Source organism: Corvus moneduloides, chromosome 4 (genome assembly GCF_009650955.1).
Source record: "Corvus moneduloides isolate bCorMon1 chromosome 4, bCorMon1.pri, whole genome shotgun sequence".
Taxonomy (NCBI): Eukaryota; Metazoa; Chordata; class Aves; order Passeriformes; family Corvidae; genus Corvus; species Corvus moneduloides.
Genome location: NC_045479.1, coordinates 23,657,521 through 23,679,201, shown reverse-complemented (window position 1 = coordinate 23,679,201; position 21,681 = coordinate 23,657,521). Strand labels below are relative to the sequence as shown.

The following is a 21,681-nucleotide window of genomic DNA, read 5'->3' as shown; positions in this document are numbered from 1 at the left end:
GGATGTGGAGGGCACCAGGAGGGCTGTACTGCCCACTGCTGGCTGCCCCCCCTGAGTCCCCCCATCTGTCCTGTGGCCACCTTCTCCTCACCCACTGCTGGAACCTGTGCCCTGGGCACCCCAGGGCCACTTAGTGCAGGGGAAAAACATTCCCCTAGGACCTGTGGGGACGTCACCAGTCTGGGAATACCCTAAGTGTGCTGGGGGAGCCCTCACGGGAGAGGCAGCATGAGTGAGGGATGGAGCGCTAGAGGTGGCCAGGGCTTAGCTGATTAGCTTTATTAATAGACATTAAACCCTGGCTGTGAGTGCTGCCAAGCCCCCGCAGCCCCCCTGCTGCCCTGCTGCTGAGGGGGTCCAGGGGTTTACAGCCCAGGCCTTTCCCTCCCCAAAACATCAGCTGGGCTGAGCCCCAGCCCCCTCCCTGGAAATAAAATTTTCCCCCACGTGTGGCCAGAGAGTGGCTCCTCCGCAGCGCCTGCCAGACCTCCTTCTGTGAGTCAGCCACTGGGGAGGTTGTTTTGGAGGGGAGGTTATTGAGCTGCCAGGGGTGGGCAGGATCTGGTAGTTTGAGTCATGGCTGGCGGTGGTTCCTCGGCTGCTCCTCCTTGTCTTACTTCTCTGCTGGGCACATGCCCTGCACAACCGCGCCAGCACTTCTCCATTGTGGCTGGCAGTTGAGGAAGCTTCAAAAGCAGCACCTTCACCTATTTTGCCCCTTACTGAAGCACGGGCACACGGTCTCCTCCTCCACTGCCCCCCTCCCCAGCACCCAACACCCCCCACCCTCACCCCGCTTCCTCCTGTCTTGGTCCCTCCGACCGAACCTACCCCCGCCAGCCTGCCCTGCTCTGCTGGGGAAAACGCGAGGAGCCCCTGGGCAGCGGGATTACCGGGGGATTCGGGCTGTGGCAGGCAGCCACCTCGTCCCCATTGGCTGGAAAAGCCTCTTAAAAGTGGAGAAGTGCTTTCTGCCCGCTCAGCACCCGCTGGTCTCTGCCGACCTGAAACCATAAGCAGCTCCTGACCCACATCCACACTGGGAGTGCCGTGGGGCACTGCTTGCACCCACAGTAGGCAACGGGGTACCCCACACAGGGTGTTCCCCCAGATCTGCCACTGACAGCTTTGCTGGGCATCGCTGGAACTGGAGGAAAGCAGGCTGAGACGGGAATTAGCTGTCTTGTGAGGACATAGCTGCTCCGAAGGAAGGAGCGGAGCACAAGAGACTGCTCGACAGGTACTGGATTCCTGCAGGCATTGTCCTGTGCCCACCATGGGGAGAAGATCCAGGAGGACCATCTAACCAGGCACCCTCATCCAGAGCCGGGAAGTGCCAGCCAGTGGGAGAAGGAAGCACTGCTGACAGATCTGCTCAACCCTTGGAAGCTCAGTTTGTGCTCGGGAGGTCATCACTTCATTGCACAGGTCAGTGGTGTGGAGGGGTGCTTGCATCCTTGCTCCAGCAGCCAATAGGACAGTCCATCCTGAGCCTGCACTCATTTAATTCTCTAACGAATGCTTTCCCAGGGGGTTGTCTGTGGGTTGGAGAGGCCAGTGGCATGAATCATGGCCCTTGCACTTAAAAAAATAGACCTCCCACCTCATCTGTATGGTGTGAAGAGCATTTATGTGGACTCTCCTGGGTGCAGCTTGGGGATTTTCTGGGCATTATCCAGCACTAGTTGCACTGTGCTCTGCATGTGTCCAGGGACTGGCAGCCACAGCTGAACCTGCTGTGGTCTTTACCCTTCCAACCTGGGCTTGTGCCTCCTGGTGTCAGTGCAAGTCTTCTCCTTGCAGCCACCTGCAGCAAGCTCTGTGGCAGTGCCTGCCCTGGCCCACCTTCCTGTGATGCACGGGGAAGGGCAGATGCCCATGCTGATGAGTTTTTAGGTGCATGTGAACTCACACACAGTGTTTTTGCCTGTGAACAAAGCTCCTTAACTGAGGAGAAAATGCTAGTGAGCTGTGGAGTGTGCAAAGGCAGGTGCAGGGTGTGTGGTGTGAGCAGACAGGCAGCAGAGGTGTGCCATAGCATATTGGCCTTGGAGGCATCTCCACAGGTGAGCTCCTCTGGTGCAGCCCATCGTTTTCATCTAGCTGCAGGCAGGTAAAAGTGCTTTCATGCTTTGCTGTACAGTTCTGCAGCACTGAGCAAGTGCTCCTGCAGAGGTGCCTCCCAGCTCCAAACTCAAATAAGTATTCGTGAATATTTGTCTAACATGCTCTTCAAAAGCAGATGCCATGGACTCATTGTTGAGAGGCAGAGCTACAGAAATCTCTGAAGAGCGTGCCACAGACAGACAAATATTTTCTTGCTAGGATGCTGGCAGAGAGTGGCAGGGTTCAGGGAAAGATGGATCGCAATGGTTTTATTAATTCATTTAATTTGTGGTGCAGGATGAGCTCAAGAAAAGCCAGGCTGGGAGAGGGGCTTGGATAAAAGGTCTCAGGCTCTGCTTGGTGGCAGCCACTCTTACTTGAAGTAGCTACGTGCAGCAGATGGTGCAGCAGTGGAGCACCAGCACTGATGGAGAAATCACTGTGCTTTGGCAGCCAGTCACCTTTTGTGCAGCTGGGTCTGGCTTGTCCGTCAGCTGGAGCTGGGAGAGGAACAGTGGGCAAAATGGCAGAAGCTGAGTGAGGCTGTTGAGTCTGTCTGTCAGGGTGCCAGTGATCCAGAAAGCACCAGGAAGGGTGAGATGGGGGAGGTATGGATAGCTGGAGAGCGTATAATTATTCTTTTCTAGCCCCCTGTTTTCAGTTCTTGTGTCTGTCCCTTGCCACAGCCCCTGAGACCTGGGCTGGGAGGGAGAGGTTAGAGGAGCCTGTGCCAGCCCCTGTGGTTCAGCCCAAGAGCTGCTAGGAAATGGCCATCCAGGACAGTTGCCCCAACCCATGCTCAGAGCCAGATTCTGCTCCCTTCTTCTGTGGCTCACAGCATCCTGAAAGTTTGGGGAACTCTGCTGCAGGGACCCATCGTGGTGGCTGGCATCTGAGTGCTGCACTGAGTAACCCCTCTGTGTTTTCAGGAGCAGAGGCCCCCTGGAGAGGGGAAGGAGGGGTACAGCAGAGGGTGGTGGAGGGGGTAGGACCACTCTTGCCAAGTAAAGGCCCTCTGCCTGGGGTCTGCCCCAGCTTGTGCCATCCACACTCCTGTCTAAAGGATTTGCACTTCCTTGACATGCAGAGCAACAGCAGCTACGGGAGTCAGCTCAACTCACTCCCTTTGCTTGGGGAACACCAAGAACAGGGACTTCCTTGAGAAATGCACCCAGATCCAAAACTCCCAGGTTCTAGCTATGTGTGTCACATCCATAAGACAGTCCCTGTCCCTTCAGCAGTCTGTAGTCCATATGTGACTCCTGGCATTTCCCAAAACTGCTGGTGCCAAGAGATGGGGACACTGCTGCCATCTTGCAGTCCTTCAGCCAAGGGAGCTGGGCAGGAGAGAGGACCCATGTTAGGAGTGTGCTGCCAGCAAGATGGTGATAGGAGACAAACTGGACCCAAAAAAGCCCAGCTCAGGCATGGAGAATGCCTGTCTAATCTACTTGGGGGCATCTATAGTCTAGGTCCAGTGATGGCTTTGCAGACGGGTGTGAAAATAAGCCTGGCTGACCAAGAAACTGTGGCCAATGGTGCTGGAAGGGGCAGAGACCTGGTACCTAAGGGAGAAATGAAAAACATACCCATAGCAGCCAGCTGGAGCAAAATTCCTGGGCAGCTTAAAGCCCTGAGAGCAACTCACAAGACATCCCCTCTAATTCCCTCCTTCTTCCCACTTAGGCTTTGTTCCGGCCCCTCTGTGTATGTACGGAGCCCTAATCTCTCTGGCATGCAAATAACCACCCGTTTTTTGTGCTCTCCCCCTTCACCTATTTCGGAAATCTGGCCCCTGATGGCGGGGAGGGGAGAGAGCAGGAGAGTGCCATGCACTGGGGCCTCCCAGAGGAAAGCACAGAGGGCTTAATGGATCTCCTTGCCTCACTGCTGGAGGTTTCTGTGGCAAGGCAGGTCCTGGAGGGCTCCCCGCTGGAGCAGACCAGCATGGGAGAGGCTCAAAGGCAGATTTTAGGAAGCAAAAAGGGTTCATGTTGCTGGCCTTTGGTTCACACCATCTGTAGGCAGGGTTGGATATGAAGCAAGGGGGATGTTGCAGATCATGATGCTGCATCAGATGCCGCACTCCAGGCTCAGCTGGGAGCCGCGACACTGCTCAGCTGTGTTCAGCCAGGGGTTATGGAGCTCTGGGCTGCCCTAAGCTCAGGGGAAGTGTCCCACCTCTGCCCAGCTGAGGCATGACCTCACACCCAAAAGCAGTCCCATCTTGCCTGGCAGGATCACAGTACAAAGAGCAGATGTGATCCCCCAATGAGCCTCTCAGAGCTTGGAGATGGTGGGCATGGCGAGAAACCTTGTAGTAAATGTTTGCTGCTCTGCTTTTCTCTTCTCTTCTTGCAGCACCAGCAGATTTTCTCCTTCTCTGTTGCCCTACTTCCTCCTGGCCTGCCTTTCCATTCCTAGGCTAGAAGATGGGGAGACCTGACCCAGAGGAAGGGCAACTCCCAGCTCCTGTGAAGCCCCCGGATGGTGGCTGGGGCTGGATCGTGCTCCTTGGCTGCTTTGTGATCACCGGCTTCTCCTATGCCTTCCCAAAAGCCGTCAGTGTCTACTTCAAGGAGCTCATGAAAGATTTCCACGTCGGCTACAGTGACACAGCCTGGATCTCCTCCATCATGCTGGCCATGCTCTATGGGACAGGTGACGCTTGGACACACTTCCCTCTCCCCAACTCATACCTTTTCCACTCTGCCATAGGCCCAGGCCATGTCCCCATGGGCTCTTCTCATGCTCACTGGCCTGGTCATGAATCACGATGCAGAATACAATTGTCCTACCACTTCTCTTCTGGAAGTGTGCTGCGTCTCATATCCCTGTTTCCTCTGCCCCAGGAGACCTCAGGGGTGACCCCACGTACATCCCAGACAGCTGATACAGGGTTTGCTCCCACTCCTCAAGTGCTGTTCCTATCACACCAAGCACCAGGGAATAGGGGTCCAAGGGCAGGGCAGAGCAGAAGTCTCCACACCACAGCCTCTCACCCTTGGCCAGGCCCAACAGATGTATATCTAAGCAGCCAAGTAGTGAGTTCCATCATTACTGTTGCATCTTCCCTGAGTGCCCTGCCTGGGCTGCCTGCCCCTTCCCAGTTGTCCTGTCTCCTTCTGGTCTCCTACTCTGTCTCCTCTGCTTCCTCCTAGGACCAGTATGCAGCATCATGGTGAACCAGTTTGGCTGCCGGCCCGTGATGCTCATTGGCGGGCTGCTAGCTTCTGCTGGGATGATCCTGGCATCTTTTACCACCAATATCATTGAGCTTTATCTGACAGCTGGTGTGCTGACAGGTGAGAGCCCTGGGATTTGGGGAGGCAACACAGACTTACCTGGGAAAGAGCCAAGACCATGTTGAATTTCCCTCTAGCACTGCCATGTCTAGTATCAGGTCTCCCTCACGTATTTGCACATGCTATGGGAAGCATCTAGTCCTGAACGCTGCACCTGTGAGGGATGCATCTGCTGGATCTAAACAGCCAGGGCCTGTGGTTGCGAGGCAGAAGAAACCGAAGTGGTGCTCAGTGATCATGGCAACTCTGGTAGGTGACATCAGTACACAGTGGCAGGGGAGAGAGGCAGAATTCCTGTGTAAGGCTCAGGTCCTGCCTAAACATGGGCACAATAACCTGATTCAAACACACTTCAGGTGGACAGGCTGGTTTAGCCTATCCTCTGCAGGGGCAACCCACCAACACGAAGGCACAGAGGCTTGTGAGGAACACATTCATCCCATCATGGGACTTCAGGACTAGGACAGTCTGAGGGGACTTGTTACAAGCCACATCTCATGTTCTTGCACTCACTTCCATGTAGGTCTGGGTATGGCGTTGAACTTCCAGCCCTCACTGATCATGCTGGGCACCTACTTTGACAAGCGTCGGCCTCTCGCCAATGGACTGGCTGCTGCTGGGAGCCCTGTCTTCCTTTCCTCCCTCTCTCCACTGGGGCAAGTGCTGCTGGAGAAGTTTGGTTGGCGAGGAGGGTTCCTTATCATGGGGGGCCTTCTGCTTAACTGCTGCACTTGTGGGGCAGTCATGAGACCCCTGGATATGGGCATGAAGCGGAAGATGGGGAAAGCTCAGGACAAATATGAAGCCAAGGAGATGCTGCCCATAGGAGGGAAATCAGAGGAGGGAATCAGCACCACTGATGGAACCAAGAAAGGCAAGAAAGCCAAGAAGAAGCCCAAGAAAGGAAAGAAGCTTCTGGATTTTAGTATCTTCTCCAACCGAGGGTTTATCATTTACACTATTTCAAAGTTCATCCTGGTCTTGGGTCTCTTCGTGCCCCCCATATTGCTGGTCAACTATGCCAAGGACACAGGCGTACCAGACACAGAGGCCGCGTTCCTGCTCTCCATCATTGGTTTCATAGACATCTTTGCCCGCCCTGCCTGTGGCATGGTGGCAGGGCTGAAGTGGGTCCGCCCTCACGTGGCATATCTGTTCAGCTTCTCCATGCTCTTCAACGGCTTGACAGACATCTGCAGTGCCAGGGCTAGCAACTACACGGGGCTGGTCATCTTCTGCGTCTTCTTCGGCATCTCCTACGGCATGGTGGGGGCGCTGCAGTTCGAGGTGCTGATGGCCATCGTTGGCTCCCAGAAGTTCTCCAGCGCCATCGGGCTGGTCCTGCTTATCGAGGCTTTCGCCGTGCTCATCGGCCCACCCTCTGCAGGTAGGTGTCTTGCTATAGGGGATTCGTTTGGCTGCCATTCCACAGTATTGCAGGCGTCGGGCATGGACACAGCACTTGAAGAAAGACCCTATTTCCCAAATTTAAATTCGCTCTAGAAGCCAAGAGCTGATCTCTGCCTTCACTATGAATGTTGCAGAGAATCGTGTTAAGGATAGGGTCAGGCACATGCTGCAGGCAAACCTTTGAGAGTCTTCATTAGGACAAAGCGTCTTTCAATTTCTCCTTGGTGTCCATGGCCTTTTGGTTGGCACTGCGAATAGCGATCTCAATTTGCGCTGATCCCAATCCCAAGGCACAGGTGTTTTGCTGTCAGTCAAGTCAAAACACTTTGTACAGCTCCCTGAGGCATTTGCTGTTAATTTTTCTAAGAGGATTAAGATGCTCACAGCTTTTCAGCCAGTCTAGTCTAGGTCACAGTCCCTGGTGAGGTCCATACCCCACAAACAGTGCATAAAAACAGGCTGTTGAATGGAGGTTGGCGTAGATTAATACTAAGTGTTTGATCACATCTGAGAATGCCAAATCATGCCAAAGGCTTATTTCCAAACAAAGTGCAGTTTCCTGATTTGCAAGGAAGAGTCAGGGACAAGACCATGGAAAATCCCCAGGCAGGAACCACTCTTGTTTCTTGCACCCCTTCCTTCAGCTGTAAAACAGGGGCTAAAGTGAAGACCTCGGTGTGAATGGTCTTTTCCCCAGCACAAACCACCAGTTATGAGTAAAACCCGCCCTCAGCAACTCCAACCAGTTCTCAAGTAAAATTTGGCGGCCAAGAGAAGACCCTCTTAAATGCTAACAATAATGCATGTCTCACTTTATAAACCGTGGGGCAGTCGGCAGTCCCAGGCCAGGGAAGGTCAAGAAATACATGTCTTGGAGGCAGCTGCAGAGAGATCACTGAGGGAGAGAGGGATTTAAGAGCGCCTTGCCCCAAGGAGCAAGGCACACCAGTGGGTGCTAACAAGGGACATCCCTCAGCCCTCCTGCCTCAGTTCAGCTGTGCCTTGGTGCTGTGTGCACATACAATGGCACACAGACAGTGCTGGGTCACTGAAGAGTGGTGTTGGGTGCAGCCAAGTCGTGTTGGGGGCACCTTCCTCACTGCTCTAGGACTCCCCTGGTGCAGGAAGCTTGAGCGCTCTGACAATCCTGATGGCTCGGACTCGGGGAGAACAGTGCTCAGCTGGGAGAAGGGGGTTGAACAAAGTGGCTTTGTTTGGTGTAATCCTCCTGAGCTGTTTCCCGCTCCGTGGGGCCGAGGGGGTTTGGCACAGGATAAGCTGCACACACACACACACACACACACGCACGCGCACTAGTGCACGCAGGCTCCTCGCTCGACACCCGGCTTGGCTGAATGGGCGCATTCACCTGCGAAGGAATTCACCACGTGCCTCCCATGACTGCTCTGGGAGGCACCACAGCGTGTCCTGGGGCCAGTTTCAGGGCATGTACTGTACCACAGCAGGGACTGGGGGTCACCTGCGTTCGGGAGCACACGAGACTGAGATGAAGAGTGCGGCTCCATGGCTACATCCTGACTGCAGCAAGGCAGCTGTTCATGCTCCCCAGCACCAAGGACTGGCAACTCTCCCTCCATTGCCAGTCCCAGTGGATTCAGAAAATAGATTGAGAAAATCTCTGGCACAGAAATCATCAGGTGTGGGCCAACCAAAGGGATTTCTCTGCCAAAGAGAAATCTGTTCTTCCTTTCAGAATGTTTTCCTGACATACTAGCATAAGAAATAGCAGTGCCTCTCAAATTTTCTTTTCTGAGACTGGCCAAGTCAACTCATGAGAGGCTTTTCCCACCTTGGCAAGTAGAAGATGGCCCAGCATGGAGTGAAACGATAACATCAGGGTGTCACAATTATTTAAGCTTGTCCAAACAAGGGAAAACACCAACCATGCACTGTTACCATACTTTGCCTGGAAATACAGTGTGGCTCTTTCCCAGTGTGATATTTAGATATTCAGGCTTCTTGCTCTTCCCTTGAGGAATGGGTCCTCAGCATGTGCTGCCCACCTGAGCTGGGCTGTCCATGCAGGAGTGCATAGGCTGAATTTAGCCATCTCGTTTCTTCTCCAACCATCTCATTTCTTCTCCAACCATCAGGCCGCCTGGTTGATGCTCTCAAGAACTATGAGGTGATCTTCTACCTGGCGGGCTCAGAGGTTGTGCTCTCTGCTCTGTTCCTGGGTGTTGCCAGCTACTGCTGCCTGAACCGAGGGAAGAAGGAGCCTCCCCCAGAGAACAACCCCACTGCTGGAGGTGGGAGTGACACCGAGGAAGCAGAGTCCGACGTGCAGGAAGCTGAGGAGCACAGCAGCAACAACCACCAGCCGGCCCACAGCACTGACAATGCCATGGTGGCAGCCAACGAGGAGGCCAACCATGTGGCAGATGAGCAGAGTGGGGAGGGAGGTGGCTGTCCCACAGGGGATGGGGAGGTGTTGGCACGAGACGGCTGCAACGCTGACCAGATGGTGGAGAGGGACAGTTTTTAGCCAGGGCAGAGAAGAGGGATGTATAAAACCGGCCTTGTTTGCAAGCAGCTCAGCATGGGAGGGTAGGTGGGATGCGGGGAGGAGAAAGCTGGGACAAAGGCAGACGTAAGAAATAAGATGGAGAGGTATAAGAATAGCTGGTCCTTATGTACATATGTCCACATACCCACCCAGTGATATGTCTACTTGCATCCTGCACCCATGCTGGTACAACACAGGCTCAGATCAGCCCGAACACCAAAAAGAAAAAAATAATAATCTTCTTTCCTCATTTTCAAACCAGCCTTGGAGAAAGTCTTCCAAAGAGGATGCCAAGGACTCTCCTTTTCCTTCTGCATTGTCACAATACAGAACACAAACAATTAGAGACTCTTCGTAATCAGATCTGGTACGCTCTGTTCTGGTGTCAGTGTTTCCTTCACCCCACTTCAGTCTCGCTGGCAGCAGGTTTAGGAGGTGGTATAACTCACAGCTACCACCTGGCCACCTCCAGGGGCCACCACCATGGGGTAGACACCAGGCTCTCTGCAGTAACTCCCTGGGGCACTGCCAGACCAGGAGGCCACCAGCTCTGACCACCTCTGCCTGGCACACCTTTTGTGGATGGTAAAGCTGGGGCAGTGACACCTGATGCTGCTTTCCCAAGTAGGGAAGTGCTGTCTGTGTTAGAAGCTGCTGCTGAGCTACACGAAGAAGACACCTAAGAAAGGCTAATGCCATTAGGTGTGCAGCCACAATACGGAGCCTCGCTGACAGGAATAGCACCAAGCCAGCTTTATCTAGGCTCAAGTGAGTCCCGTTGACGCGTGAAGGGAACAACTTGGCCCCTGTGGGGGTGGGGGTTTCAAGACAGGTAAATAACCATGTTCCAGGTGATTATCCACTGAGCAGGAATGGCACCAGATGTGCCTGTGTTTTCCTCTTAAATAGAGAAAACCTCCTTACATAAAGGAATCAAAGGTAAGGCAAAAGGACAAGCCCCAGTCCCTGAGTGCTGCTAACAAGGGTGTTGGAGCACGTGGTAAGGCAGGCATGACCCCCTCACCCCCTGCTGCAGTGATGGATTTCTAGATTCAGAGAGGACAACCTTCCCTGGCATGCTTAAACCACTTCTAATCTGCTTTAGGACTGGATCTTTTATAAACACCCCTGGCCAAAGCTCTTTCTTCCGGTTTCCTGAACTGCTTCACCTCAGAGACCCTGGGGGAACCTGTGACTATAACAAGGGATCAAAAACTAAGCAGAGGGCTACAGGGAAGGCAGCTCGTGGGGTCACCAAAAGATGTGTTTTGTTCCAGACCAGACTGACTACAAATTAGTGGGTAGTTGGTAGAGCCTGCAGGACCGATAAAGCCATTTAAACACAGCAGGGGAGTGAGGACATGAAGGAAAGGCTTTCATTCTAGATGCTCCCAAACAAAAATGACAGTAAATGATGAGCAAAATAAAGCTGTTGAAGAATGTCAGTTTAAGAAGAGACAGAAGACTGGAGGGGAGAAGGTAAACCCCATAAGGTTGTACTCTGTCCCATCATTGCTAACACCACTGTTAGATCTGATTTTGAGCCAGTCATAGCAGTGACTGTGGGCTTTTTCCTATTCAAACTCACTTAGAAACATCCCAAATGAGACTAACCCCCATAAAAAATCCCAGATGCAAAGATCTGGGAGAAGGAGAGCAGCAGCAAGGGTGCTGGGGCCCTGCAGGCATTCATCCAGTGCTCTCAAGCTTGTTCTCCCTCCCCACAAGGTAAGATTGCTGTTTCTGCTCAACCAAGTTGCTCTGCAGCTCTTTCCCCAGTAACCCCAGGCTGGGTTATCCTTATTCACTAGTATGCCCTCCAAGAAGGAGCTCACAACTTCCCAGAGGTCCAAGATCCACAGCATGAATACAGCTGCCCTTGCCAGCCAGGCAGGTCACTAGAACAAGGTCCCCTCTGTTTCCTTGTCACAAGTCAACATTTCCCACTAAGCCTCCCGCTCTTAAATTTTTATCACAAAAGCAAATAGAAGCCCTTAGGGTATGAGATCTCACTATAGAGAGTGCTGCAAGATTCCCAGACCTCTTCCTAAAAAAACCCAGCTATGCTGCCCTACACTTTTCCTTGCTGGCTTTCAGGCAAGCTCCACTGAAGCGTTTTCAGTTCCTCTCAACTGCTCCGTGTTTTGGCACAACAAACAGCTCTGAAAGAGGATCAGGGACTTAATCAGCCGAAGCTTGTGATGCAACAGCTGAGCTGTGTGGAGAAGCTGGCCCTGAAGGCATGCAGGGATGCCACCTTGGCAGGACTGAGGCACCTGGGGGCCTTTAAAAGGCTGGTGTTCCCCTGGGAAGCTAAGATGCAGAGAAGCACCCAGTATTACTGGGTGACTGGCCTTGCTACAGCATTTATAACCCTCTCCCTCTGGAAATGTGCTGCACTGACCACCACAGCTTGGTATAGAGATTATGCACCAGTATGAGAAGAAAGAAAATGGCCAGCACATGACACCCATCTTCCCAACATTATAATTTAAGATTAAAACCAATGGAAGATCAGCAAACAAATCTCTTATAGGAAAGGCATGAAGGACATGAAATGAAATGTCACATATTTATTACAGACAATGGTCACTACATCAGAGTCTGTTTAAATTCTCCAGAGCAGCTTCACCATGGATGGCTTTTTCCCAGGCACCCATGGAGATGAAGAAGCTCCAAAAAAACAATCAAAGAGAAACACAAATTAGAAAAAAAAAATCATAAATTAATGCCCTTAAATAACTTCTCCCACGACCACTAGAATGTAATGACAGAAGTCAAAACCCCTGCCCCAAGAAGCACACCACTCCTGGCAGTTGTGCTGCCCACTAACAAAGTGCCATCTGCATCTGGGATTAGCCCACAGGGATGGAGGGAGGAGAAGAGAAAAGCAAGGAGGAAAGAAGTAGTCTCACATACCTCAGCTTTCCTTTTCCCCCTTTCCTTGTGCTAGGGAATGGGAGGATAGCTACTGCTGCTGGCTGACCCAGAGGCAGCACAAAATAGTTGTGCAGAGAGGAGAGCACACTAGTCATTCTTTACACTAAAAAAATCCCAAAGTCTCTGCCTAAAGAGTATGTCTTCCTTTCTCCACGAGGCTTTGTGTCTCCTTTCTAGTTTAAAGATGGGGTCTTTCCATCACGGTTCTAAGGTGGAGCCTCAGAAGGAGCTTGAAGACAGCAAACAGTGATGCTAACACTTTCCCCCAGCACAAGGGGAGGACGGAAGGGGGCTGTTCTCACCATCTCTAATCACCTCCAAACCCTTAACCAGATTCCATATGCCCCAGGGGAGCGGTGCTGCCCACGTGCTCAGCAGAGTCCTGTCTGCACAGAGGCACACGGCAGTGTGGGAGCGGCTTTTCCTCCCCGCACCTCAGTACCCAGGCTGGGTAGCAGAAGTCTCTAGGGGCAAAAAGAATATCCAGGCAAACAAGCAAAGGAAAAGAGAGGAAAGCAGAGGCTGGTCCCAATCCAACCAGCTACCCCCACCCAAAGCAGAGGAGGAATCCCAGGCTGGACACACAGAGAAATCACGGAGGATGAATTGCCATGTGAAATACATGTTTTCCCAACAGTCTGCAAAGTCCTTCCTCTGGCCATGCCGGCACACTCAGGCATCATCAATGAGCTTCTCTCCATTTGCATCCTCCTTCCCACTACCCTCTCTCTCACTTTCTCCTTCTTCTTCTGCCCCATCTGTGTATGTGTCCTTCTGCCCATAGCTGAGAGTGGTGCGGGCAAGGTCCACCTCGATGGGAAAGACATCGGCATCCCGGAGCACGGCATAGCAGTCGTCATAGTACTTGGACATGGTGGAGACAAAACGCTGGAGCTGGAACACGATGTCCTGCACTGTAGGGGAGACATGTTGGGGGAAAAAAGTGTGAAAATTCCCTTCCCAAACAGTGTGAAGGCTGTGATCAAGCCTCCCTTACCAGCACTAGATACAATCTCCTACACACTAATCCCTTTTGGCCCCTCAGGGCTGATGTCTCGGGCACAGCCACAAAGGAGTTCTTCAGCAAAGAAGAACTGAGCTGAGGCAAAAGAGGAACACAAAGGGCAAAGCCATGTCTGCTGAACTCAGCAGTGGCACTCACCATGTTTCTGGTCCAGGAGCTCTATTTTCTCTAGCACATCCTTCCTCATCTTGGCAAAGCGCATGCGAGCCTCCTGACGGCAGCGCAGGATCAGGCGGTACTCGTAGTTCCCAGTGCTGACCCGGTAGAGGGGCTCACCCAGAGCCTGCCAAAACACATGGCACCATTTTAGAGACTCCCACAACAGTGCTTGTACACAGAGTCTGCCTACCAGTGTGGACTCACAATGACCTTGGGTTATTACAGATCTCTCAGGCTCATGGGGACTGCTGTCAGGAGCAGGAACCATGAGGAACACTGAACCATGTCAGAAACTGGCAGTCAGTGGGGCCACTCTGAAGGCCAAACACACACCAACCATGGTAAAGAAAAGCATCTCTACTAAGCAAATACAAAAGCACAGGCACCTTTCAGCCCAGCATGGAGGGGTGGCATGGCTTCTTACCTGGACTAGGAAGACAGGCATTAAGAACAAACAAGTTTATATCAAGCACACAAAAAAATCTGCCCTCCTCTGCAAGGTCTGCCCTGTATGGATTGAATAATGAATTCTGTATCTACGCAGGGAACCCTCTGGTATCTACAACCATCCAGACACAATGTTGGAAACCAGCAGGGAGGGACCTATACATTGTCCTGCTAAACAGTCTGGAAAGGGGTTAGGTCTGTCAGCAACAAAGCATCCTCCCCTTGCACCTGTAAGCACAACACACAGAAAAATCTGTGCTATGGACTACGGCTCGCTAACACACGCTGCCCGTGCCAAAACCCAAAGATGTCACTCTGCTGGGCATGACTGGGGTTCTTTCCTTCCCACTTAGAAGGAAACACATAATGAAAGCTTGTGTTAGGAGCTTGATTCCTTCCTGGCACTGGGGAACTAGGCATTCCAAAAAATCAAATGCCTGCTCTGAGACTGATACCTAGGATAAAAAAAAGATGTTACTTTCATGCAGGGAAACTGGAATTTATGGGATACCTTTAGCTATTTTAAATAGACCTGTTAAGGATTAAAGTCCTAAAATTCTAAACTATAAACCCCCTATTGTTAAGAGAGATCCTTTAATCAATTTTCTTCACTTATAAATGCAGTTTCACATGCATTTTGCTGCAGAGAAGCTAAATCTCCATTTCTCAGAAACAAGTCCAGAATTAACGATAAGCTGTACACTACACACAAATGGAATCTGTGAAGATAACACCTTAATCCTCCTTACATAACCTAATAGTTCTTAAACACTGAGAAAGACAACCACTGAGCAAACAAGCTGCAGTGCTTCCCAGGTAGCGTTTAAGGATCCCCTATTTCTAATACATTAAGAACAAATGTATGTAATTCCTTAGGATGCATTCACTAGTTTGGCTGCTGACAGGCTCAGGAGTGCTTTTGCAATTGTGCTGATACTCACAATGCAGCTGTACTCTTCATCATCCATCTCTTTGACTTTCAGGCAGTAAGACTTTGCAGAAATAAAGATAATTATAAAAAAAAAAAGGGCAAAAGAAGAAGGAAATATTAAAAATTAGAAACAACTTCATCATCATCCATACCCATGAGGTTGTACCATTCCAAGCCTTCCTTCAGTGGTAGAGACTCTGAAGAAAGCACAGTGGGAAAAATCCTGTGTTCATCTACTCTTTGGGAAAAGACAGTACAAGAAAAGTATGAGATGGGAATGAATAAATAGGGAAAGAAAAAGATTAATTGCAGGAAGGATTTATGTAGGAAGAGATGCTGCCATATTGCCTTGCCTTAGGGCTGCAGCTCCAAATACTTCTCTCAATGTGTAAAAAGAAACAGATTCCTACAGTTACAGAACAGGTGCACTTAGCAACCTTACCCTTTTTGGGTAGAAAACAAGGGGTGAGTGGAATGAAGGAGGAAAAAAAAAGGCAAGGTCTAAATTAAAGCAAATATGACTTGACAGTTGTTTACTTTGGCTAAAGACAGAGTGTCCAAAATTACCTGAAAAATATGGACTGGGGAGCTTTTTAGAGGAGTTAACAGCCTAAGTTGCAGAGGAACTCTTTACAAATAAATCAGGAAATAATTTGGGTCATGTGGGAAATAAGTCATCTGGGTACTGTGAGATCTTTCTTACCAGTGAGAAGTGTTTGGTTAAGAGCAGGTGTCTGAATCTGAGTAATCTGGCAGTAAACAAAGAACTGAAAAATCCAGTGCATTCTCTCATGGAAGGATGGATATGTGATCATATAGGCTACATGTGACTTTCAGGATGATTCTATGAAACTTAGTTGCAACCAGCACTTAGGGGGGGGAAAAAAAAAAGAAAAAAGCAAGCAGCTCACCAAATATTCAAACTTGACATCCAGGTATTTTTTGATAGTCAGCCTTGTGTCAGGAATGGCTTTATTCAGATACGTATTCAAGTCAGTGAGCATCTGCAAGGGAAACACCGTGTTGCTGAATTAAGACTAAAAAGCATGAGTACAATTCAAGTGCAACCTTCTACCCAGCACAGGTCATGAGGCTGCCTCGAGTTAACTCTTTTTTGCACTACAGCATATTTGAAAGAAAATGTCTGATCATGCCTCAGAATGGTTAGAGCCCCCATTACTGTCACTGGCAAGTAGTTCCAGTGTTAGAAAAGTTTGCCTCACTTCTAGCCTGGATTCATCTCCTTTTGACTCATTTTATTTCCAGCTGGTCCTGGAAACAGCTCTCCCCAGTTCAAAGTTCCATGACCCAGCATCATTGATCCAACATGGCACTGAAAGTGGTGCCCAAACCAACACGTAATCCTCTCTTTGCTAAACTAAGTGCACACACCCCCTGGAGACTCTCACTCAAGTATACTGATTGAAATCCTTACATTGTTCCTGGGCTGCTTATCTAAGCTCTTTTAGTGCCGTAACACAGTTATGGGTACCAATATCAGGTACTACACTGATCAGACTACTCCCTCATCCCCAAAAGAAAAGGAGAGGAATATATTCATGTGCAGAAGTCATAGGGACAAGATTGCTATATTCATTATGTTACCACTCAGGTTCTTTTCATTATTAAGAGAATTCCCAGAAGGAAAGCAGACAAGGATCATTCTTCCCACAACGAATGAACTTTTAAGACCACATCTTTAAAGACAGGCCTTTCTAGATTCCCCTCTTCTCCAAACCCTTTACTCCTATGGTTAAATTCCTTACCGGCTTAATTGTTTTCAGAAGGTGAATCCCAAACTTCTCAATGCTGCGATGGGCATCAGCAAATTTCACAAAGGCTTCACTGGCAGCTGGTTGTGGTTCCCGTACACCAATGACAGAGAAAACATCTCCAAATGCTGCATGAGCAGAACAACAGAGACAGATGAATAAAGAGGTGAACGCTGAGAAAAATCTTGTCTCTAATATTAGAAGTCCCTCCCATAACCTTACAATTAGCTGGGGGTTGATGCTACATATTCCCTAAAGACCAGAGTTTGGCAGGGCACTTCCCCAATGTCTCATGTGAAAGACAGGGCCTGTGTCAGCACCACGACTGGTAATGCAGGAGAGCAGCCCTTCCCAGCTCATTTCTGCAACCCTTAGTTTTCTTAGAGTGAAGGAATCACACACCTAAGTACTGACAAAAACTCCTGAAACTGGAGGTCAAAGGTTTGTGCTCCCTTTGCTCAAGATTCTTTACCTCTGTGTGTCTGAGATAGCTCAAAGAAAGCCCTGAGAAGATTCTTGGTGTGCTCTGTCAAGCCTGTGATGGAAGCCAGAAAAACATTTAAGTCACTTCACTGAAACATAATGGAGGCATCCTTCTCTCCCATCTGGTGTCTGATGGAATATCAAGTTTACCTTTGTATAACTCTGCAGTCCTCTCCAGCTCCTCTAATCTCTTCACGAGTCCATCTAAATAGAAACAAGAATCAGAATACAGAATTATAACAGTCACATTCAGGACATGGTTAAGACCTGATTGGGTGGAAAAATACCAGTTTCATATGTTTGGTTCCAATTTCCCTCAGCCCTTAATGCCTGTCCTGTGATACATGGGAAGCCTTTAAAATTACTGCAAACTTATAGTGTGGGGTCACCACCTATTGACATTCACTAAGCTGGTCCCTGCTTTAAATTAATCTGACCTGAGATAACATTTAAATGGCCACAAGGACAGGCTGTATCACTCAGGAAGGGCAGACACAATCACAACAGCAAGGCAGAGCAGAAGGAAAGAATGTGGACCATGCAAGCAACAATAAAATTAGGCAAAGTAAGAGTAAGTGTTCCATTAGGAAAATGTCCTCCTGGACAATACTTACCATTGCAAAGTATGGCTCGGCTTAACCCCAGGGCATCCGCTGTCCCCGAGCTCATGTTCTCTACCAGGCGGTGCTTTACCTTCTTCAACACTAAAGGCCAAAAGAGAGTTACAAACCAGCATCAGGGTGACTTCTGTGGGCATGAAAAGCTCACCAGCATGTTTCACTGGTTTTCCAGGCACTGGATGAACTGCACTTAACTCAGTATTAAGGCAGCAAGTAGAAAGAGAATACCACAGAAACAGGGCACTCTGGCCCAGCCATGCTTAACACATCTTCTAATTTGCCTATCTGTTCTGCTCTCACATCCTAAACACTTCAATCAATAGAGCACCTGCAATTCTTTTGGAAGACTGTCCCAATGAATCACTTTGCTATAAGCAAAGCACCTATCTTGATATTTGGAACTAAGCTTTGGTTATGCTATCTGCTGTATTACTTCAGCTGAAGTCAGGAGATGAGGCTGAAAGACAATCAGGACTTAATGCTCAGCGTTGTCCCTTTCCCTGCTTTTACCTTTTGAATCCTAATTAAACCCTTTCGTCACCTCTTGATGGAATTTCTGTCTTCAGTGGTCATACTCTTTAAATTACTAGAGACATCTAAGTCCTCTTTGGAACCATATGACTCAGTCACCCTTATTTACAGGCAGACTTGCCTGCAGATCCCAAGAACTGAAGCCGCAGTGTTCTGGAAAATACCATATTCTCATCACACTTCTGTTCTCCCAGAAATCCATCTCACTATTCATGATTTTCCAGAACTCCTGTCAATTTATTAGCACCATAATCACCACGAAAAGAAATGACAGCACAGAGAATGGACACATTTTGCTGGAAAGTGAGAAAGGCAGATCATATAAAGGAAACAGCAGTGTAGACTTAGTTCAAAACCAGACACTTTGTTTTAGCAATAAAGGCTCTCCTCTCTCCCATAAAATTTATGTTTGTACAAAACTCAGTGTAGGTAGGTATTTCATCACTGTTCTCCAGGCTTAGAAATCACCACCAATGCCTTTCAATTGACACATTTCTGTGTACATCTAAAAACAGGTCAGCATAACTTATATGTATTAAAAATAAATTAATTAAATTATTATGTAGTTGAGATTCATCATCCATGCTAAACACAGCACAGAAAAACAAGCCTCCCACAACAACAGTTAAGTCTTGATTTAACTTTCAAGACTATTTCAAGAAGTCAGGGAAGGATTTTTTTTAAACCTGTAACTCTCTTTGACAGTATCCATTTGAAAACGACTGAGTTGAAGAGCAAGAAAGGAGACAGAATTTTACTTTGGTTTTAGCTGGGACCAATCTTTCACCCCTCCACATCATTTTAACACTCTAGGGAGAAAGAAACCAGTCTTACCAATATCCAAAGACTTGCCCTGCTTTGGGTCAGCCTGAAGCTTGTTGTAGTGTATTGTCACTTCTCCCTGCAGAAAGAGCAAACCCAAAACTGCTGTGCTGGAAGCAGGCAGCAGCAGCTCCCTTTACCCAAGGACAATAAGCTGCCAACTACAACCCAAAAGCTCCAGTGGCCCCCTCCTACCTCTCACCTTTACCATCTGTATCATCTTGGCCACCTCCACCTTGGTCTTCCCTTTGACGGACTTCCCGTTGACTCCTGTGATTTCATCCCCAGCTGCCACGGTGCCATCTAAGGCTGCTGGAGTGTTATCGAACACCTAAGACAGAGCACAGGCAGCCTGGAATCAGGAGGAAGGTCAATGCAGAGCTAAAGAGCACAAACCAAACTACTGCATTCCTCCTATTTAATTCACTTTTACTTTGCCCGTGGTGTGGCTGCAGTTTTCCCCCTCTCCAAACCAAAAGGTGGGCTGATCATCTTGTTTCTTCAGGAAGTTCTTGCCCCTAGGAATGTGCCTCCTCACATGCAGGATTTCCTGATGTTGAGAGTGTCACACTGTTCCCCTGTGAATTCTAACATGCTCTCCAGGGAGGATAATTCCAGAAGTCTTAATTTAATTCTTCCACAGCTACTAGGTACTAGAGTAAGAAAATCTTTCACTGAAAAATGAGATGTCATCTCCCACTTTGAGAAAAACAAGCACCATAGGGCTCTCTCTCCACACTTCCCATCTCTCAGGCCAACACTGCTTTAAAAAGATGTTTTCTTTTTCCTCCCCTGGTGCCCACCTGGACAATGTAGAGACAGGGGCAGTACTGTGCTCCTCCCCCAATGCTGATCCCAATCAAGTTCTGAGAGTCCTTCTTCAGGGTCACTGTCCCAGGTACAGTGGGGATGCCCCTACAAAGAGAAAGGAATAACTGAACGCGTAGGCAGAGCTTGTGTATGAAATAACTCCAGTATCTGAGTCAGTACAAATGGAAGACATCATGGGCACTGCACATCTGAATTCATTCCTTCACCTCTGCCACAGAGTCTATCAGGACGGGCCAGGAGGGAGACGTTCTGTGCTATCTTTTTCTTGGGATTGCATGCAAGGATTAGAGGTGGAAGAGACACACTCATCCATTGCTAGGCACTGAAGAAACACTATCACGCTTTAGTGTTTCATCTGCACTTAGTGCTGGAGTCAGAGGACAACTTGCACAGCATAAATGTGATGCAAATCAAGTGCTCTGTTAAATGCAGGGCAGTCACTGCAGAGCAACACAAACATTCACCTTTGCTCACCAGCACAGTGATACCTCATTCCCAGTCTCCAGAGGGAGCAAGAAATCAGCACTGAACAGGAAGTCTGATGTTCAGCACACAGTGTCAGGCACAGGTAAATTTATCAACTCTCATTAGGTCTTGGCTGCAAAGCCTACTTCTATTGTTAGAAACACCAGGAAGAGACAAGTGAAATACTCACAGCTTATCTTCTTCAATATCATAGTCCAAATCTGCAAACATTGTTTTGGTTAAGTGGCGTCCGTTTGTCTGAAGCTACTTATTCCAAACTCCCTGGGAAGAAAGAATAGAAGAGACCAAGTAAATGAATGACTGCAATAGAGAAACACAGAGAACCAACCCGTCACCCTTATCAATCTCCTTTTTCTTTTTTTGAACGCCACATCGCGTTCTCTGCTCTTATATCAAAGATGAAAAACGTGTCAAGTGTCCCTGGTTCTGTGCTCCGCATGCGACACGAGAAAGCCCTCGAGTTCGAATGCTGCACGTTCCAAAGCCGAGACTGACACACGTGCAGCATTTCCAGAGCACAGAACAAAACGTGGTCCCTTGCGGAAGCTGCTTCTTCCCACGCTCGACCTGCACCACGGCTGCTAAAGACACTTCGCTTTATCCCCGGCAGCACTGCCCATCTCCACGCTCCTGACTTCACAGCAAGCCACGGCACCTTTTGACGCTCACCGCCTGTCTCAGGAGGCCGTGTTTAAGCTTTTCACCGCAAGCCTCATTATTTCCCCATGCACAACCCCCCTTTCCACTTAATCTCGGGCAGTAATTAGCTGGCACGCTGGGGTTCCGCTCGCCCTTCGGCAGCACCGCGGCGGTGGTCGCCTCCGCCACACCCGACCCTGCGGGAGCAGGGCTCCAGGGACAGCTCACCGTGCCCATCCCCGGACGCGGGGCCGGGCAGGGGCTGCGGGCAGTGTCTGGCCGGGGAGGGGGCGAGCGCAGCCCCCGCCCGGCGGGGCCGTCCCCGGGGCAGCCGCGGGGGGGCGTCCCTGAGGGGCCCCCAGGCTCACCGGAAGCGGCCGCGCGGCGCCGTCAGCCCCCGCCGGACACGTCACCGCCGGCGCCGCCCGGAAGCGCCCGCCCGAGCCCCGCCCCCCGCGGCCGCCGCGTTGCCATGGGGACGGGCACTCGCTGTCAGCGGCGGGGCGCGGCGGGACGGGCCCCGCGCAAACACCCGGCACAAACACCCGGCACAAACACCCGGCACAAACACCCGGCACAAACACCCTGGCACAAACACCGCGGCACAAACACCCGGCACAAACACCGCGGCACAAACACCCGGCACAA

The 21,681-nt window shown here is 50.0% G+C and overlaps 2 protein-coding genes across 5 annotated transcripts; one reads left to right on the top strand and one right to left on the bottom strand.

Annotated features, from left to right (window-relative positions):
• The first annotated feature begins 785 nt into the window (after positions 1-785).
• Positions 786-10,481, top strand: SLC16A8 (solute carrier family 16 member 8). 2 transcript variants are annotated; one of them, XM_032106880.1, is made up of 5 exons: positions 786-1,428; positions 4,531-4,767; positions 5,268-5,411; positions 5,935-6,798; positions 8,936-10,481. In XM_032106880.1, exons 2-5 carry the CDS (start codon positions 4,539-4,541, stop codon positions 9,325-9,327), a joined length of 1,629 nt encoding a protein of 542 aa, XP_031962771.1. In that variant the 5' UTR covers positions 786-1,428; positions 4,531-4,538; the 3' UTR covers positions 9,328-10,481. The 2 variants fall into 2 exon arrangements, with proteins under 2 accessions (XP_031962771.1, XP_031962770.1); XM_032106879.1 differs by having other exon boundaries at positions 807-1,428; positions 4,468-4,767.
• A 1,420-nt stretch (positions 10,482-11,901) lies between these two features.
• Positions 11,902-21,458, bottom strand: PICK1 (protein interacting with PRKCA 1). Of its 3 annotated transcripts, none has more exons than XM_032106881.1 (13): positions 21,402-21,458; positions 20,564-20,655; positions 19,881-19,992; positions 19,280-19,408; positions 19,090-19,156; positions 17,719-17,808; positions 17,255-17,308; positions 17,094-17,156; positions 16,616-16,749; positions 15,761-15,853; positions 14,860-14,910; positions 13,451-13,595; positions 11,902-13,202 (listed from the first exon to the last, which is right to left on the bottom strand). In XM_032106881.1, exons 2-13 carry the CDS (start codon positions 20,602-20,604, stop codon positions 12,961-12,963), a joined length of 1,221 nt encoding a protein of 406 aa, XP_031962772.1. In that variant the 5' UTR covers positions 20,605-20,655; positions 21,402-21,458; the 3' UTR covers positions 11,902-12,960. The 3 variants fall into 3 exon arrangements, with proteins under 3 accessions (XP_031962772.1, XP_031962773.1, XP_031962774.1); XM_032106882.1 differs by lacking the exon at positions 21,402-21,458 and adding an exon at positions 21,262-21,359; XM_032106883.1 differs by lacking the exon at positions 21,402-21,458 and adding an exon at positions 21,064-21,181.
• Positions 21,459-21,681: the final 223 nt, after the last annotated feature.

What these genes read in the sequence shown, in the direction of transcription:
- SLC16A8 (XM_032106880.1), top strand. Translation starts at nt 4,539, where the DNA reads ATGGGGAGACCTGACCCAGAGGAAGGGCAACTCCCAGCTCCTGTGAAG. An exon ending in GACAGCTGGTGTGCTGACAG is followed by an intron (nt 5,412 to 5,934) that starts GTGAGAGCCCTG and finishes ACTTCCATGTAG; the next exon opens with GTCTGGGTATGGCGTTGAAC. An exon ending in CATCGGCCCACCCTCTGCAG is followed by an intron (nt 6,799 to 8,935) that starts GTAGGTGTCTTG and finishes TCCAACCATCAG; the next exon opens with GCCGCCTGGTTGATGCTCTC.
- PICK1 (XM_032106881.1), bottom strand. Translation starts at nt 20,604, where the DNA reads ATGTTTGCAGATTTGGACTATGATATTGAAGAAGATAAGCT. An exon ending in GATATTGAAGAAGATAAGCT is followed by an intron (nt 19,993 to 20,563) that starts GTGAGTATTTCA and finishes TTCTCTTTGTAG; the next exon opens with GGGCATCCCCACTGTACCTG. An exon ending in ATGTCAAGTTTGAATATTTG is followed by an intron (nt 14,911 to 15,760) that starts GTGAGCTGCTTG and finishes ATTTCTGCAAAG; the next exon opens with TCTTACTGCCTGAAAGTCAA.